This window comes from Sarcophilus harrisii, chromosome 5, assembly GCF_902635505.1.
Source record: "Sarcophilus harrisii chromosome 5, mSarHar1.11, whole genome shotgun sequence".
Classification (NCBI taxonomy): domain Eukaryota; kingdom Metazoa; phylum Chordata; class Mammalia; order Dasyuromorphia; family Dasyuridae; genus Sarcophilus; species Sarcophilus harrisii.
The window spans coordinates 226,713,467-226,731,843 of NC_045430.1; the positions used below are offsets into that span (position 1 = coordinate 226,713,467).

The following is an 18,377-nucleotide window of genomic DNA, read 5'->3' on the forward strand; positions in this document are numbered from 1 at the left end:
AGCCTTTATTTCAGGAAAGAGCTCAGGTCATTAATAGCATTAAGCACTTTTTTTCAAAGGCAGTTTGATCTACTTTCTTCTTCCTTTTCACTTTTAGACTTGGGGTAACATCCATGCTCAGAGTCTGTCTGAGATTTTTGTATTGATGAGCCAGCTCTGCCTTGTCTGTATTTATAATAGTCTTAACAATAGGCATTCTTCATCCATTCATTGTGTATAGATCATGAAGATAGAAGGGTAGATGGAGCTCTTTCAAATGATTGTGAATTTTACTTTTTAAAGACTTTATGGAGATTCTGGGGCTAAATGTAATCATTGCAATATCTATAATCAGAAGCATCTGGAGGACTTCATGATCTATAAAGAAGCCTTCTTTCATTTTGCCTGTAGCTTGGACATCCTTCAAGACATTTTTTCCCTTTGTTTAGTTATTTTTCAGTCATATCCAACTCTTCATGACCCCATTTGGGGTTTTCTTGGCAAAGATACTAGATGGTATCTTTTCCTTCTCTAGCTCATTTTATAGATGAGGAAACTGAGAAAAACAGGGTTAAATGATTTGCCCAGGGTCACAGATTTGAACATAAGTCCACCTTATTCTAGATCTGGTGTTTTAGCCATTAAGCAGCAAGCACTACATCTTGGCTGATATTAATTATCAGAGGGCCATTGATGTGGAGTTTTCAAGGAATATTGTTTCATTTGACATATCCATGGGAAAAATGTTAATCAAAAAAGGTCTTTTAAGGCTTTGTTATTGCTGTGAGTCCAAGCAAGTGGAATTGTAGGTTTTCTATACTTTTCAGTCAGTAATGTTATTATAAAATGTGATCTGCTGTGAAAATTTGTTGTTTCCTTTTCATTGCTTCATGAAAATTTCCCTTGATGCATATGAAGATTCTCATGAAGTTTTGATTAATATGATAAGATAGACATATAGGCCGTAGTTATTAATATCCTCTCTTAATTTTTTATATAGTAAGATTCAAGATTTTTCTTAAGAGATTCATATCCTCCCTTCTTTTAGATACTTTGAGATTTGATTCCCAAACACCTTCAAAATCGTGCCTTTTGAATGTTTCTGCAGTGTGTACTCTGGATCCAATTCATTTGCTTTTCTCATTTTCTTTTCCCTTAAGGCTTTTTCTTTTTCTTATGACATACAAAAGTAATTGATGAGTCTAAATGTGGTGATGAAAGAAAAACAATTCCTGCTGTCTGGGAGCTTATAGTCTATAATGGGTCAAGACAACATGCAACATGCAAACAATTATGTAAAAACAAAGTATAGAAAAAATAAATTGGAGATACTAATAATAAGGGGATAAAGAAAGGCCTCTTGTGGAAGATGCAATTTTATCTGGGACTTTTAAGAAGTCAGAGATATTCGACAGAAATGAGGAGGAAGAGAAATCCAGGCCTGGGGCAAAGACAGAGAAATTGCTATAAAAATATTTATAGATCTTTTTCATTTTACATGTATAGTTCTCTTTCTAATTTTATCCTTGAATACTCAGTGAATTATTTTCTTTATTTGCATATCTTGCCAAGCTTTCTGTAAACTTAATTCTCCCTGTCCACTATTTCTTAGAATTTCGTGAGACATAATTCTCATAATCTTCTGCCAACCTTTTTGGTATGATTTTGAAAATGAGTTTATATCCTAAATGGGTGTTGCTCTTGGCTGCCATAATTGCTGCTTGGCAAGGAGATCAAGATTTTCCCTGGATGAAACAGTTTCTAGATACTTTTGGTCTCCTTGCTGTGTTGATTGATTTACATTAGTTAAACTTCCTTAGGAAATAGTTACAGTTTCTGTGAATATCTTTTCTTTTATACATAATACATTTTTAGATATCAACTGCTTCTTTAAATAGGCCAGGTTGCTTCAATTTTAGTACACATCATTTTGATTCTTTCTTCTAGTTTGGTATTGACTGTAACATATACCCTCCCAAGTCAATTGCCTGACTATACAGAAACTTGCTTTTTATTAAATTATGCTTACATAAATAACCAGCTCTTTCCCTTCTGTTTAGCCACACTTAATTTATCTTTTATGTTAACTAGTTATTGCCTTGTTCTCTATCTCTTGCTTCTTTTTTTGAAGAAATTATTAATGATAGAAATACATGCAGCTTCTATAAAGTCTACAAGCCTTTGAAATATCTCATGTCTTTACACATTTTTTTGCTATCTTCTCTAATGCTTACCTTTACATTGAAGTCATTGAACATTAAAATGGCAGGTTGCTCTAATGTTGAGGGTCTTAATGAGAATTTTTATAGAACTTCCCTAACTCTTCATCTTTTGCAAAAGAATTTGGCACATAAACTCTTATTATTTCTTTGTGGTTTTTTGCATTTGCTTTCCCTGAGCATTTTAATCCAAGATAACCAAATGCCCCACAAAATATTGCTTTTTTTCCTTTGGCAACATGAAAAAATCAACTCTGACAGTTCTTTTATAAGTCTGTCTGAGGAGAACATGTAAACCATCCTGCTATTTAGCTGCAATTTCTTCTTGTCCTTTGATTTAATTTCAATTCATCAACAAGCATTTATTAAGTGTCCATAATGTGTCAGGTACTTAAAATACAAAACCCAAAATGAAACTGTTCATTCCTTCAAGGAAATTGTATTTCTGTCATTCTAAGGAAGCATCTCAAGATGATATAATTCTTCTTTTAGCATTTCATTGGTCAATGGGCATGGATTTTATCTTTAGATTACCAATAGCTGGTAATGTTTGCAAATTGTTGGTAAATGGTATGATTCTTAGCACTCATTGCCATCATTGATATTAAAGTAGAAGGGGGCTGTCACAAAATGAGCACCACTTTGCAATTGTTTTGCTATGGCCAAAAATTCACCATTTTATGGCCAGCTTGATGATGCCTTTGAAAAGTAGACATAATATGTCTTGAAAACCGTCCATTTCTCTTCCCCCTCCTACATGCTTAATTTTTTTTTCAATTTTTTGCCTAATTAAATGTAAAAAAAACAATTTTAACATTCTTTTTTTTCTTTTCAAATTTTGAGTTCAAAATTCTCTTTTCTCCTTCCTATTCCACCCTCACTGAGAAGGGAAGCATTTTTACATAGATTATACATGTGCAGTAATACAAAACACATTTCCATATAATTCATATTATAAAAGAAAACTCAGCCCCAAGAAAAACAAAGAAAAAAATTTGCTTCTATCTGCATTCAAACTCCATCAGTTCTTTCTCTGGAGATCAATAGCATTTATTCGATAATAATCAAAAATTATCTTGGATTTCTGTATTTCTCAGAATAGTCAAGTTATTCAAAGTTAATCACTATATTATATTTTTGTTACTATATGTGGTATTCTTCTGGTTCTTTTCACTTCAGTTTGCATTAGTTCATGTAAGTCTTTCCAGAAAGCATCCTGCTTGTCATTTCTTATAGAACAATAGTAGTCTATCCTTACATCTTTTCATCATGCCTGTTAAGGGGTCCTATGTTTCCAGGACACAGAAATATATAAATATACCTGTGAGAGGCAAGATGGCATAGTAAAGAGCAGGACTCCACATTAGGAAGATTTGAGTTTAAATCCTATTGCTGTCACACTGGCTATAATAGCCTGGGCAAAGCACTTAGCCTGATAGGGCCCCACTCAACTCTCTTAAGGCTATAAATTGCAGAAAAGGTGCTCACCTGAATCACCTGGAAATTCCCTGTTGCAGAACTCTTGCTGTGAAGGTGGCTGCTGCTGCTGCTGCTGCTCTTCTTGGACCCCACTCCCCTCTCATTCTAGTGTGATACACCTTTGTTATTCCTAGATCAGTTCTGAGGCTGTTTGGAGGGGAATTTGATAGGGTTTCAGAGGGTTCCTTCCTCACTCTGCCATCTTGGCATCAGAAGTCCTATTATCTCCATTTTAAAGACACTAAAGCTTAAAGAATTATTGACTTTCCTATGTTCACACAGAAATTAAATGTCTGATTTGAATGTCGGTTTTCTTGATTGGTGCTCCATCTAATATAGCATCTAGCTGCCCCAATAAAAAACTTTTCCTCTATATTTGCTCTTAATAGTCATATATGAATAACTAATGCTTAATTTCATATTTTTACTTTTATCTAAAACTAAAATATACATGTGAAAATCCCTCTTTAATGAAGCAGTTTTATGACCCTAGCTGAAGTCTACCTCATAGACCTAGGCTATAGACGCTGACATAATAGATATCAGAATTGCATGCATTATCTTTCAGGAGGCAGTAATCAAGCCTTAAACAAAATGCATCTTACAATTATATAGTATTTCAGTGGCTGAAAATTTGACAGCACTGCATTATGAATCCCTAAGAAAATACAAAATAGGATTATGTTACAGGAATTTTCAATCATAGAGTTGGAAAAAACTTTGCAGTTAGTCTAATACAACTTCCCAGTTGATATATGAATTCTCACTACAACACTCCTGATTTTTTTTTTTTTGGAGAATTAAATATAATCCAGACTTTTTTTGAACCCCATCAATTATAAGGAATTCACTACCTGTAAAGTAGCTTATTCCATTTTGGTAAAGCTTTAATTGTCAAAAGCTTATTTTTTATCTATCATGAGAACAGACAGACATGCGCTGGTAAATGTTTTAAGAACTATCTCTCTCAGGGGAAAAATGTACTCATGACACACTTCTAAGTTTAGTTTGAATTATGAATACTTTCTTAAATCTAGCCAACAACAAAACAGTAAATCAAGACAATTTGTAGTATTTGTCAATTTCCATTGTGTGAATATTCATATTGAAAATTTGACAATCAGCTTTCAATATAGTGGGTTCAAGCTGACTCTGACACTCCCCTGATTAAGAGAAAAGTGTCATATAAATTAAAATGAAAAAAAAAAAAAACACCAGCTCTGTTGCACAGGTGGGGATCTTCTCATCTTGATACAATAGCATTTTGGATTATACACTTTGACTTTCTTTTTATGTCCAAGATCTTCTTATTTGTGCTTTCACTGTGTGGCAGTACTAATAGGCTTGTACCATGAATAAGACTCGTTCTGTGGACTGTGTCAATAGCTGCTTCCTTTCAGCAGAGTTGGCTTTGTAAATGAATAATGGAATCTGACTCCCTTCTGAAGCTCTAGTTTTCTTTCCTGAATAGGAAACCAATACTCGTGTTCTGCTCTTCTTGGCTTTTCATTTTTCTTGTCTGTCTCCTCATGATCTGAGCTGAGAAAAGATGGCTGTCATGTAGCTAGTAGCATCACTCAACAAACAGTGGTAGGATCATACCACTGGGTGCTTTTGTTGAAGCTTTTGAATAATCTGGTTGTTTTACATTTTTTGAGTGGAGGTCCAACCCTGAGATTCCATTGGTTTGTCAGACTCTTAGTGAGGAAGCCGTCTACCAGTGCTAATTTATTCATTCATTAAACATTTATCACTTGATAAATGCCAAGCATTATGCTAAGCTCTGAGGATACAAAAAAGGGGCACATCACCCTTATTTGCAAATTCTGATATCAGTAGATTGTCTTAAACATTGAAAGAGTATATTATGTCCAGGTTCCCCCAAAGATAGTATATACAAAGCCAAGACTTGAACTCAGGAGGGGCAACCAAGATGGCAGAGAAAAAACCCAGCTGGGTTCTCGGAAGTTCCCTCCAAATAACTTTAAATAATCTCGAAACAAAATTTGGAGGATGAGTGAAATAATTTTCCAACCTGACAACTTAGAAAGGTCATCAGGAAAGTCATTTCCTACTAGGGTGAGTAGAACCCAGGCTACAATCCTGGAAATACCAGCAAACCAGCAGCAGGCTCTGGGAGAGACTGACTCAGCTGTGGAAATGGCTGCTTCTGGAGCTCTCTGCCCACAGATGATAAGGGGGTTGGATAAGTAGAAGGATATGACGGGTCTCTTTGTTGGCACTGGGTGCAGGACTCTTGAACTGCTGATACTCAAATGCAGTCAAAATCTCAGGTCACAGTTTCAGGGCAAAGAGTTGCACCAGTACATCATAGCTTGTGGCCTCCAGGGAGTAACAATTCTGGTCACAGTTCCAGGGCAGAAAAGAATGCTTGTTGTGGCCACTCACAGACCAGAGCATTGGCCAAGATAGTAGTAAATGCATTTCTCTTTAGATCACACCACCTTGGAAGAACTAAAAACTTAAAAGAACTTGTACAAAAACCTTGGATTTTGGGACAATGGACCCTGTATCCCAGGAGCAGAGTTCAACTTTAATATAAAGTTAAAAGTTAAGAAATAGATTGGGAAAAACGAACAAAAACAAACAAAACTATCCTTAGAAGATTTATTAAGGTGTCAGGGAAGAAAAAAACAAACTCAGAAGACAACAAAATAAAAACTATTAAATCCCAAGGCTCCAAGAAAAATGTGAATTGGTCTCAGGCTCCAAAATAATTTTTGTCAAAGTTCATTTTAAAAATCAAATAAGAAAGGTAAAGGAAAAACTGGGAATTGAAATGAGTGATGCAAGAAAACCATGAAAAAGAGTCAATAGCTTGGTAAAGGAGGTACAGAAAAAATATTGAAGAAAAGACCATAATAAGCAGAATTGGCCAAATGGAAAAGAGGTGTAAAAATCCAATGAAGAGAAGGGCACCTTATAAAACAGACCTGGCCACATAGAAAAAGTTGTACAAAAAGTCAATGAAGAGAAGAACTCCTTAAAAAATAATATTGACAAAATGGAAAAGGAGGTACAAAAGTTCGATGAAGAAAATCAGTCCTTTGAAATAAAAATTGAGAAAATGGAAAGTAATGGCTCCTTGAGACATCATGAAGCAAGAAAACTAAAGAATGAAAAAAAAGAAGAAAATGTGAAATATCTCATTGGAAAAACAACTGACTTAGAAAACAAATTAAGAAGAGATAATTTAAGAATAACTAGACTATCTAGAAGCTGTGTTCAACAAAAAAGCCTAGAAACATCATCTTTAAAGAAATTATAGTAGGAAATTACCCTGACATTCTAGAACCAGACATTAAAATAGAAGTCAAAAGATACATCAATCACTCCCCGAAAGAAATACCAAAATGAAAAACCCAGGAACATCATAGCCAAATTCCAGAGCTCACAGATCGCGGATAAATATTATAAGCAGCCAGAAAGAAACAATTCAAGTATTGTAATCCACAGAAGGATAACACAAGATTTTGGAGCTTCTACATCAAAGGACTGAATGGCTGGGAATGTAATATTCAGAGGACAAAGGACCTAGGATTACCACCAAGAACTGAGAGTAATTCTTCAGGGGGAAAATAGATATTCATATTCAATGAAATAGAAGATTTTCAAGCATTTCTGGTGAAAAAACCAAAGTTGAATAGATAATCTGACTTTCAAATATAAGACTCAAGAGAAGCATATAAAAGTAAACAGGAAAGAGAAATCTTTAGAGAGTCAATAAGATTGAACTTTTACATGCATACATGGGAAGATTATATTTGTAATTCCTAAGAATTTTCCAATTATTAAGTCATTTAGAAAGAGTGTACAGAGACTGAAAGAATGGATGTGAATTGAATATGATGGGATGATTATCTTTAAAAACTTAATGATTGGGGTAGCTAGGTGGTGCAGTGGATAGAACACCAGCCCTGAGGTTCAAATCTGGCCTCATACACTTAACACTTCCTAACTGTGTGACCCTGGCCAAGTCACTTACCCCAAGTGCCTCAGCAAAAAAATAAATAAATGAATAAATGATAAAAAGGAATGCATTGGGGGAAGGGGAAGGGAGAGAATTGGAATGAGTTAAATTATCTCATAAAAGAGGCTAGGAAAAGCTTTCATAGTAGAAGGAAAGCTTGGGGAGATGGCAGGAAGTCTAGAATGTAACTCTTATTGGAATTGGCTCAAAGAGGGACTAACATGCATACTCAGTTGAGGCTAGAACTCTATTTTACCCTAAAGGAGATAAAGGGGATAAGAGAAGGTGGGAGGCACTGATAGAAATGAGGGCATCTTGGGGAAGGTGGTAGTCAGAAGTGAAAGGATGAACAGGGTGAGAGGAGAGAAAGAGCATGATAAACAGATGGAAAATAGGTAGAAGGAAAATAGTAATCATAACTGTGAAAAATATTTAGAGCAAGTTTGTCTAATAAAGAGTTAATTTCTAGAAGTGAGTCAAATTTATAAAAATACAAGTCATTCCTCAGTTGATAAAATGGTCAGAGGATTTGACAGGCAGCTTTTAGAAAAAGCCATCAAAGCCATAGTCACAAAAAACGCTCTAAATTACTACTGATTAGAGAAATGCAAATTAAAACAACCGAGGTTCCATGTTACGCCTATTAGATGGGCTGATGTAATATGAAAGGAAAGTAACATGTTGGAGGAGATATAGGAAAATTGAGACACTGATGGAGTTGTGAACTAATTTAACCATTTTGGAGAGTAATTTGGAATTATGCCCAAAGGACCATAAACCTGTGCATACAGTTTAACCCAATTACTACTAGATTTGTATCCCAAAGAGATAAAGAAATGGAGAAGGACCTATATATACAAAAATATTTTAGGCAGCTCTTTGTGGTGGCAAAGATTTGGAAATTGAAAGGATGCTCATCAATTGGAGAATGGATAAACAAATTGTGGTATTTGATTATGATGGAATACTATTGTGTTATAAGAAATGACAATCAGAATGCTCTCAGAAAAACCTGGAAAGATTTATATGAGTTGATGCAAAGTGAAATGAACAGAACCTGGAGAATATTGTACACAATAACAGCAATACTGTATAATGATCAAGTATGAATGACTTAGTTATTCTCAGCAATACAATGATCTAAGGCAATTATGAAAAAAAGTATCCAACTTTAGAGACAGAATTGATAGAGCTTGTATGCAGATTGAAGTATACTTTTTAAAATAATAGTCTTTTATTTTCAAAATATACACAAAGATAGTTTTCAACATTCATCCCGGCAAAACCTTGTGTTCCAAATTTTTTTCCTTCCCTTTCCTCCCTTCTTCTCCCCTAAACAAGCAAGTAATTCCATAGAGGTGTAATTCTTCTAAATATATTTCCAATATTTAGCATGTTGAACAAGAAAAATCAGAACAAAAAGAGAAAAAAAACAGAAAAAAGGCAAGCAAACAACAACAATGAAGGTGAAAATACTATGTTGTGATCCACATTCAGTCCCTATAGTTCTCTCTTTGGATGCAGATGGCTCTCTCCATCACAAGTCTATTGAAATTCTCCTTATTTACCTCATTGTTGAAAAGAGCCATGTCTATTAGAGTTGATCATCCTATAATCTTCTTGTTGCTGTGTACAGTGCTCTCTTGGTTCTGCTCACTTCACCTAACATCAGTTCACGTCTTCCCAGACTTTTCTGAAATCAGCTTGCTCTTATGGAACAATAATATTGAAGTATATATTGAAGTATACTTTTAAGAATTTTTTCTTGATTTTGTTTTTTTGGTTTACATTTTCTTTCACAATATGACTAATATGGAAATATATTTTGCCTGACTTTATATGCATAGTCTAAATTTGATTTTCAATTGATTCTCAATGAAAGGGATGGGAAGGAGGGAGAGAATTTGGAATTCAAAATTTAAAAAAAATGTTAAAGATTGTTTTTACATGTAACTGGGGGGGCAGCTAATGTGATCTAAAGAAAGAAAAAACACTTGAATTTAGATCTTTTCTGAGGCTAGCTCTAGCTACCATTCTGTACATAAGTTTATTTTTAATTGCCTGTTAGCAGTTACCTATTATCAATTGGGTGATAGTTACCAGTAACTTCCTCACAAAATGACTTTTTCTGGTATATTCACAAACATTTGGAGCATCCTAAGTAAAATTTTATGTACCTCACAGACTGATTTTATACAAACCTTTCCTACTTTTCTGTTAGATGATATTGTCATCAGTCACTTAAAGTTTGCAAGTAATAGTCTGTTGACATAAATAATTTTAAAACTAATCAAAATGTAACTTCTTTACCCAGTATTTTTCCAATCATACAAATATAAGCATTAAATTAATTAAAGGTACATTCAGTAGGACATTTATCTTCAATGAAAGTTAAGAAAATATTGTTTTCTATAATCAATATCATCAAACTTTATACACTAAAATAGTGTAAAACATATTTATAGCCTTTCATTGGGATGCATTATTTTCCTCTTTTCTTTTTGTTTTCCTTTCTTTTTTTCTTCCACTAGAAAAAAAGAAAAAAAAGATATTAAAACAAATATGCATAATGAAGCAAAATATACATACATTCATACATTGATGATACCTAAAAATATGTTTCTTATTCTCTGTATTTAGTCTATCTCCCTGTCTGGAGATGAGTAACTTTTGTCATCACTGGTTCTCTAGAGTCCTGGTTGATCTTTTCAGTGATTAAAGTTCTTAATTCTTTCAAAGTTGTTCCTTTTTACAATATTATTGTTATAATATAAGTTATTCTCTCCAGTGTATTCTGTATCAGTTCATACAAATCTTCCTAGGTTTTTCTGACACTATCACATCATTTCTCATAATGTATTCTATTACATTGATATGCAATAATTTATTCAGTTGTTACCCAGTTGATGAACCCCATTTAACCTGTGCTTTTTTCCTTTCAAATAAAAGCAATTCAACTTTATAGATATTTCAGAGATAATAATTATGTAATTTCATGTGATTTAACTAAACACATTTTCATTACTCTTAAAAACAGCAACATTCATTTTTTGGAACTAAAAAAAAGGAAAAAAAGAAGAAACGTCCACCTGTAATTGAAGCTGAAGAAATACCCAACCTTCCACAAACATCTGCTGTTTCACAAAAGAGTCCATCTGTAAAAAGACGCATGGTTAGGAAATTAGAACCGAGTTTAAAATGGACATCCTCTGTTACTCCGCAAGAGTATGTAGTCACTTAGCATTTTCTCTTTTTGGTTGATTGGGAAAATATATATTATATTGAGATTACATCCAAAAACCACCACACACTTGCCTAATTCTCAGTAATTGATCCATTTTTTTAAACCACTGAAATACATGGTAAATACTCCCATTTTCCCTATAGTAAAAAGTGGTATCTTTGTTTCCCTGAATAATTCAAACTGAAAAGTCTGTTCTTGTCCTCAAAATACCCTGTTATATACTCAGCACAGAAGGAAACACGCTGGAAGGAAGAAAAGAAGAAAAAATATAAAATAGTTTGTTCCTATTAAATTAGGGTGGGATAGGGAAAGAAGCTAAACTCAACATATATAAATTGATTAAAACATTCACAAAGAAACCAAGTATAAATCAAAGAAACTTCTGTTAGTACAACCTTCAGGAAAGGAAGCTGGCAGGTTTCGGGCCAGGTGAAATTCATTAGGGAAAGCTTCATAGAGGAAGTGATTCATTAAAAGAGTTTTGAAGAAGAGGTGATTAAAAGGATAGGGGAAAAGCTTTCCAGGTTTAGAGAAATAATAAATGTACAAACTTAGAGATGAGAGAGCAAACAAAACACATACCAGAGATGTACAATTTAGCATATCTGAAGTTTTTATGTAAAGATAAAAATTAAGGGAATAGAGAAGAATTGGTGGAGGGTCTTGAAGCATGCTCTAAGACTTAAAATTTAAGGTGGGAAATAATCGAAAAATATATGACAAGCATTGGAGGATAGTTTCAAGTCAACAGATTGTTCCTGGAAACTGGGGTAGATTTAAGGGTGATAACTACAGAGCTATAACGATATTGACATATTAGACATTCCCATCCCATAAACTTCAGTTTAGCTTATCCCTCAAAATATTAGTTGAGATGGATATATTATTATAACTATTACTACCAGTACTTCTTTCCCAATGGGGAGGGGCTTATTAAATGTCTCAAAGACCACTTCCAAAGCTCATCAACTTCATCAGAAACTTTCCCCATCTCCCTCTTTCCAACCCTCAGTCTATTTCCCTTAAATTCAACTTACAAAGTTCTTCATTGAAGGATTTTCTAAAATAGCAATTTTCTTCAGTCTAGGACTATTAAGCTTTGATTCAATATTTCAAAATATATAGGTAGAGTAAGTGATACCTGTAGGCAACAAGTACATTGTTAAGCCCTGGAAGCTTAAGTACTTGTGGATAAAATTGATTGATTTTGTGCAAATTAACTGAAAGATGAGGTTTTAAAAATGATATTCTTGAATATAACAAAGGCACATATAACCACTGTAGTTATGAAAACTTTTTTTTTTCACTCTCATTAAGGGTGCAGGTTATACCATTTTTTCTTTTTCTTTTTTTTTTTTTTTTAAAGTCTCCAGTATTTTTAGAGAGGAATTTGGAGGACAGAGACTGGGAAGGATTGATACCTTTTTCCCCCCAGTGCTAGAAAAAGTATTGACTATATCAATGTTTGAAACAATCTGTAATCTGTAAAACAATATGTAATCTTTATCTTGAATGTGAAGGTAATTTCTCTTAGCAACTGGGATTCCCAGAGCAGTCATGGAAAACCAGAAGTGCCTTTAGACCATGAAACTTTAATGACAAAGTAGTTGGTCTTCCTTTAAAGGAAACAGACTTCAACCCATCTTTTCTACCTTCTCCCTTTCTTTCTTTCTTTCTTTCTTTCTTTCTTTCTTTCTTTCTTTCTTTCTCTCTCTCTTTTTCTTTTTTTCTTTGTAAAATTTATATTTTTAATGTACATATATGACTATCTTGCCCCTACTAAAAATTATTTAGTTTGGCCTTTAGAGACCTCCCAAACCTCATAAGTAGATATACTCTCCAGGTATCTATCATTCCAGTCATTCTACCCAGACAGTACATGACTTCAAGTCCTTCTAGTACATGATATGCTGTCTCATACTTCTACAAAAGTGGTTCCCCATGTGAATTACCTCTTGACTTCCACCCTATGGAATCCCTAGTTTCCTTCAAAGCATAGTTTAGATGCTGCCATTTACATGATACCTATCTTGGTCTTGATTCCACTCCCAATTATATACTTGAAATTGATTCATATTTGATTATTTGCCTATGTATTGACTGATCTTATAAGTAACATCCAGAACTTGAAAATGTTGTTGTTTTTAAAAGGCGCTGGGGCAGGGGGGGGGAGCTGAATGGCACAGTTGATTGAGCACCAGCCCTGAAGTCAGAGGACCTGAGTTCAAATGTGGCCTCTGACACCTAACACTTACTAGCTGTGTGACCCTGGGCGAGTCACTTACCCCCAATTGCCTCAGCAAAAAGTAAATAAAATAAAAGGTATTAGTACCTACCATTTAAAATCCATTTTTACTAGTCAATATATTAATCAAACTTTATTAAATAGCTACTATATGCTAGAGAGTTGACAGGCTTTGGGGATACTAACTAAACATTTTACTAGTTTTGTTATCATTAAACCCTCAACAGTTATATACTAGAAAGCCAGATATATTTGGGTAAGATGAAATAATTTGTTGTGCAACTTTGTCATATGTCCATTTGCATGAATTTACATGATAAAATTAATAATTTTAGGAAACAAGACTCAATAAAAGAAAGTCAAGAAGAAAAGTCTCTTCCAACAACTACAGATAAGACAAAGTCAATAATTTCTACGACCTCAACTGGAAGATCACACTCTCTAACCGGGTACACTTCTTTTCTAATTTCATTTTGATGTTGTGTATACTAGTTTTCCTTCACTCCTACAACAATAAGACCTTGTTAATTTTAATCCATTAGTTCAGAATTTATTATAATTCAGATAAAGATTAGGCCAAAGTTTTTCTTTGTGGTAATCCTTAAAATATACTCTCTATAATCTTGATAATTTTTTAGTTGATTTCATGATTTTCCCTCATAAGTAGGTGGGGAAAATAGCAAAAATCTAAAATTTAAGAGGTTTAATGTTGGAAACTTAAAAATGTTTGTCCAAGTCTTTAGGTTCAGTAGTTCCCAATTAGTGGGAATAATGAATCCCATGAAGTGTTTGCATTATTTGAATTTGCACTTGGACTGGAACCAATGACCATATTTTACATATTTAAAACTTTAAGGAGTATATATTTGAATACATGTAAGCACTTCATGGAAGTAATAGTTTGGACTAATCAGGACCTAACTGTATGGGTTTTTTGTTTTTTGTTTTTGAAATGGGAATCTAGTGAGTTATGGAAAATTAACGAAAATTTGAGTATGTATAAGTCACATATTACAGTGGTGGTTCTAAACTCTTTAAATAGATTTTAAATCTCTTATGTTACTAAAATATGAATTAATATAAGCCTTGTTCAATGTCTTTTTCTAATAATGTTTTTAAAATTTACTATTTCTTTTGATAATCTAGGTAGTTTATATTTTTGTAAATATTCATCCATTTCATGTATTCTTGCTGGTAATATTTGGGGGAAATGATTTCTAATAGTTTATTTACTCTTTGTTAAAAGTTCTATTTAATTTTTTATGTTATTTTGTCTTTTTTCCATTTTTCTTTGGTCAGATTAGCTAATGCCATTGTTTTTTTAAAGAAAATGTCTGTTGCTTCTATGATTTATTTTTTGACCTATTAATTCACTGTGAAGTTTTCATGATCACTTAGTATTTGTTCAGTTTTTGTAATGGTGATATGCAATTTAAAATATGCGCATTCCTTTTTCTTTTTCTTTTATGTAATCACCAAAGTTCTAATAATTCTAACTTTTCTAAAAGTCTATTCATATATTTTTTGTGAGTCTTTTTAAAAAATATTTTTATTTAAAGTTTTGAGTTCCAAATTATAACCCTCCCTGAGACAGTAAACAATAAGATATAAGTTTTTACATATGCAATTAAGCAAAACATTTATGAGTCTTTTTAAAAATTACATTGATCTGCTCAAGTATTAAAACTTTGTCGTCTCTTTCTCCTTGTTATTCAATTAAATTTTCCTTCAAATATTTAGGTCCTATGCCATTTGGCACACACACACAAATACATACACATACATCTAAATATTATATTTTACAGTATTTCATTATACTTTTATATACAGTATATCATTTCATTATAGCTTCTCTGATTACCAATTTTAGTCAGTTTTTACTGTTTTTATTGTTGCCCTGTCATCATGATTGCTACCTTTGCCTTTTAAATTTTTTTGAATCATGATAAGTTCATTTTAATTCTGTGTGAATCTTTATATTTTAAGTATATTTCTTGCAAATAGCACAATGGAATTCTTTCTATTCCTTTCTGCCATCTCTTTTTTTACGGATGGGTTCATTCTATTCAGATTCAGTCTTAAGATTGTTAAGCATGTATTTCTATCTGTCGTATCCTCTTATACTTTTTCCCTCTTTTACTTCTGGTTTTATAAGAAGAAGGTGATAAAAAAGGAAGAAATCTGATTAATATTAGTAATCCATAATTGAAATGATCTATTGAATTTATCCCTCCTCTGTTTTCTCAGTTCCAAGCCCCATCTCTGGTTCTTATACTATCTGTCTTTTAAACTAACTTTTATGCTTAACATTTCAAAATTGATTTTTTTTTGTGACTTTCTCTTCCATGTCAGTATGCTTCTTCTTATTGATATTCCCCCTCCATCTCCCTGTCCATTTTATCTCACTATTTAATTTAATGTGTTTTTGCATCAAACTCTGTGTTGTATATAATTGTCAGTTTATCTTGTTCAGATAAGAATATCATCATGAATTGTTTGCCCCCCATCCATTTCTTCAAATTTGTATATTCTTCTTGTGTACTCTATTTTTATAAAATAGTAAGTTTCTGTTTTTCTTCCTCCTTTCTTTTTTAGTGCATTCCTTTCCCTCTGCACCTTGTAAAGACATAACAGAGTTATCACTCTTTTAATTTTACCTGGATAGTTATAATGTTAGTCCAATCCTCCCCCCCAAAAAATTTCTTTAGGCTTTATTTCTAATGTATGACTATGGATTTCCCTCTGACTCTAGTCACTGCTGGACTCAAATCCTGTGTGTTATTTGCTTCTTCTGCTATTCCAGTTTAATTAGCTCAGTAATGATGAGGATGTGTCAAATATTGATTGTTTTTGATAGGGAGACTATATCACCCTAAGGCTAACAGTAGTTTAATGTCATACCTATTACTTGAAATGTTTTTCATTCACATTATTTTGGAAATGTGAACAAAAATCTGATTATAAAGTAGGTGTCCTGTGGATATGACTACATACATTTATCTAACAAATACCATGACCCTAAGAAGTGAAGTTTAAGCATCCTGCTAATGTGCCTATAATTGCAAATGTTTTATTTTTGCAATTTACTTTTGTTGGTGTCTTAAAGCTTATGTATATTTACTTATTTTGGTTTATCTGTTTTGTTTCATTCTTAGTAAGAGTTCTATCAAGGTAGAAGACCTGATTAGTGAAAGTTCTTCTGAAAGTGAGGAGGAGGATGAACAGCCTGATCGTCATCAGGAAGGACAAACAGATTTGCCGTCTGAATATTGGCAAATTCAGAAACTAGTCAAATATTTAAAGGTAAGAATAAAAATTCATCATTCTTTGATGGCAATGATAAAGTCTTTAGGTAAATTAGACGGGAAGTAAATCTAATTTCTGAGATTTCTTGTTTCTAGGATGTTTCTTTGTATATGTGGATTCATTATAGCTTTTATTATGTAAATTTGTATAGTTTTCAATAAAATGGCTTATTCATATGTAGAATAGTTCTTAATCTTGAAGAGAGTAGAGTTTTTTTTCTATAAATGTGATGTTGGAAGTGAGTCCCAACTCTTCTCTTCTAGTAATGTGCCCCGATTTCAACTGTGTGGCAGTGAGATGAGATGTACTGATTTTAAAATTAGGTTTCCACTTTCTCAATTCTTTGTATCTTGCATTGGCTATAAAACAAATGTCACAGATAGTGGTTAGGATTTCCTTCTCCTTGTTATAGGAAGAAGTTATATGAGATTCCTTCAAAGTTATCTTCTCAGAAATTACTTGTATATATACATATTGTTTGTATATTCTATGCAGCCACTATGCAACACTATAAATATAATTGCTTGTTTAAATTATTGGAACTTCACTGCATTATTTAAACCTAATTTTGGGTTATAAAATTTATAGGTTGTCCAAAAGTTTTAGCACAGTTTTAAGCTTTAATACCTTCAGAAAGATAAATGCTACAATTTAGAAAAAGCAACAATTAAAAGTTAAATATTTTAATTTTAAAAAATGGATCATTCTTATTACAATTCAACTTAAGCACTGTTGTGCTATGTATTACTCTAGGCAGCTTTTGAACTCTGTTACAACTTTCATCATCTGTTATTCAATTACTAAAAGGATTGCATTTATTATCTTAGTCTTAAGATCATCCAAAACATGAAGTTTTGATACAGACTCAATTGCTTTGACATGACTCCACAAAAAAAAGTCTAATAGAGGTAGATCAGATGACTGAGCTGGTTAGTCAAAAAGAATCTCTCTAATGATTCACTGCTTTCATCTGGACTGTCACACATGTAATGCATATTGACAGGGTACCCTATTTTATTAAAATTACAATTTTATTTTTCAAAATTCACACAACTAAATAAGTACTCAAGAAACATAAACAAACTTTCAAACTATTTTTTGTAAGTTTGTCGCATTTACACTTCTAAAATTGTTAAAATTTAAAAATACTCTTAAGTTTGCATATAATTAATATAATCGATAAATGAGAAAATTTCCTCCCAATTCCCAATGTTGTCAGTATTCCCAGGACAAATATTTATATCCCGGGTCCAAAGACAGCCTCCTTCAACACTGACTTTTCTTATTTCCTAAGTATTATCCTGGTCATACATGATGATGACTCTGCTTAAGTATGCAGAGTTCTTCACTAGCACTTTGGTTATTCTATGTTGATGCATGAAACAAGAAAGGGTATTGGAAGGAAGATGGAGGACAAAAATCAGAGTGCACCATGAATCATATTGCTATTACAGCATCTACAAATTTTAATTTAATTGTTGATAGTTTAAATATGAGATCTTTGGCCAAAGATAAGTGAATTTATGTACCCTGAGGAACTGAATCATTATCATTATTGAATATTTTACTTCAAATTAAACTAGAAGATGAAGAAGTTGTCTTTCCATGCAAGTTAAGAGATAGTTCACAGATTTAATTAAAAACATCCACTAAAGGAGCCGTTGGATTTGGTTTCTTTATGTGCCTAACAAGAAACATAATTTTATGGAATACTGAGTCATCTTGCTCATCAGTATTCATCATAATTGTAAGCAAAAATGTGGCCATGAAAATAATTAACTATCAACAACCATATCAGAGTATGAAATAGAGAAATTTTATAAATAACTTGACAAAATCTCCCAAATCAAGTTAGTAGTACTTGCTTTGATAATCAGTAACTTCAATACAAAGATAAAATCAGGGAAGGCTGGT

At 32.8% G+C, this 18,377-nt stretch overlaps 1 protein-coding gene across 4 annotated transcripts in view; it reads left to right on the forward strand.

The window, feature by feature from the left end:
• Positions 1-18,377, forward strand: part of ARMC4 (armadillo repeat containing 4) — a 226,166-nt gene that overhangs the window by 16,771 nt on the left and 191,018 nt on the right. For all 4 annotated transcript variants that reach the window (XM_031939807.1, XM_031939806.1, XM_031939808.1 and 1 more), the window contains 3 exons: positions 10,706-10,893; positions 13,493-13,606; positions 16,313-16,460. In XM_031939807.1, the coding sequence (XP_031795667.1) occupies positions 10,706-10,893; positions 13,493-13,606; positions 16,313-16,460 (450 nt within the window). The remainder of the gene's footprint in view (positions 1-10,705; positions 10,894-13,492; positions 13,607-16,312; positions 16,461-18,377) is intronic.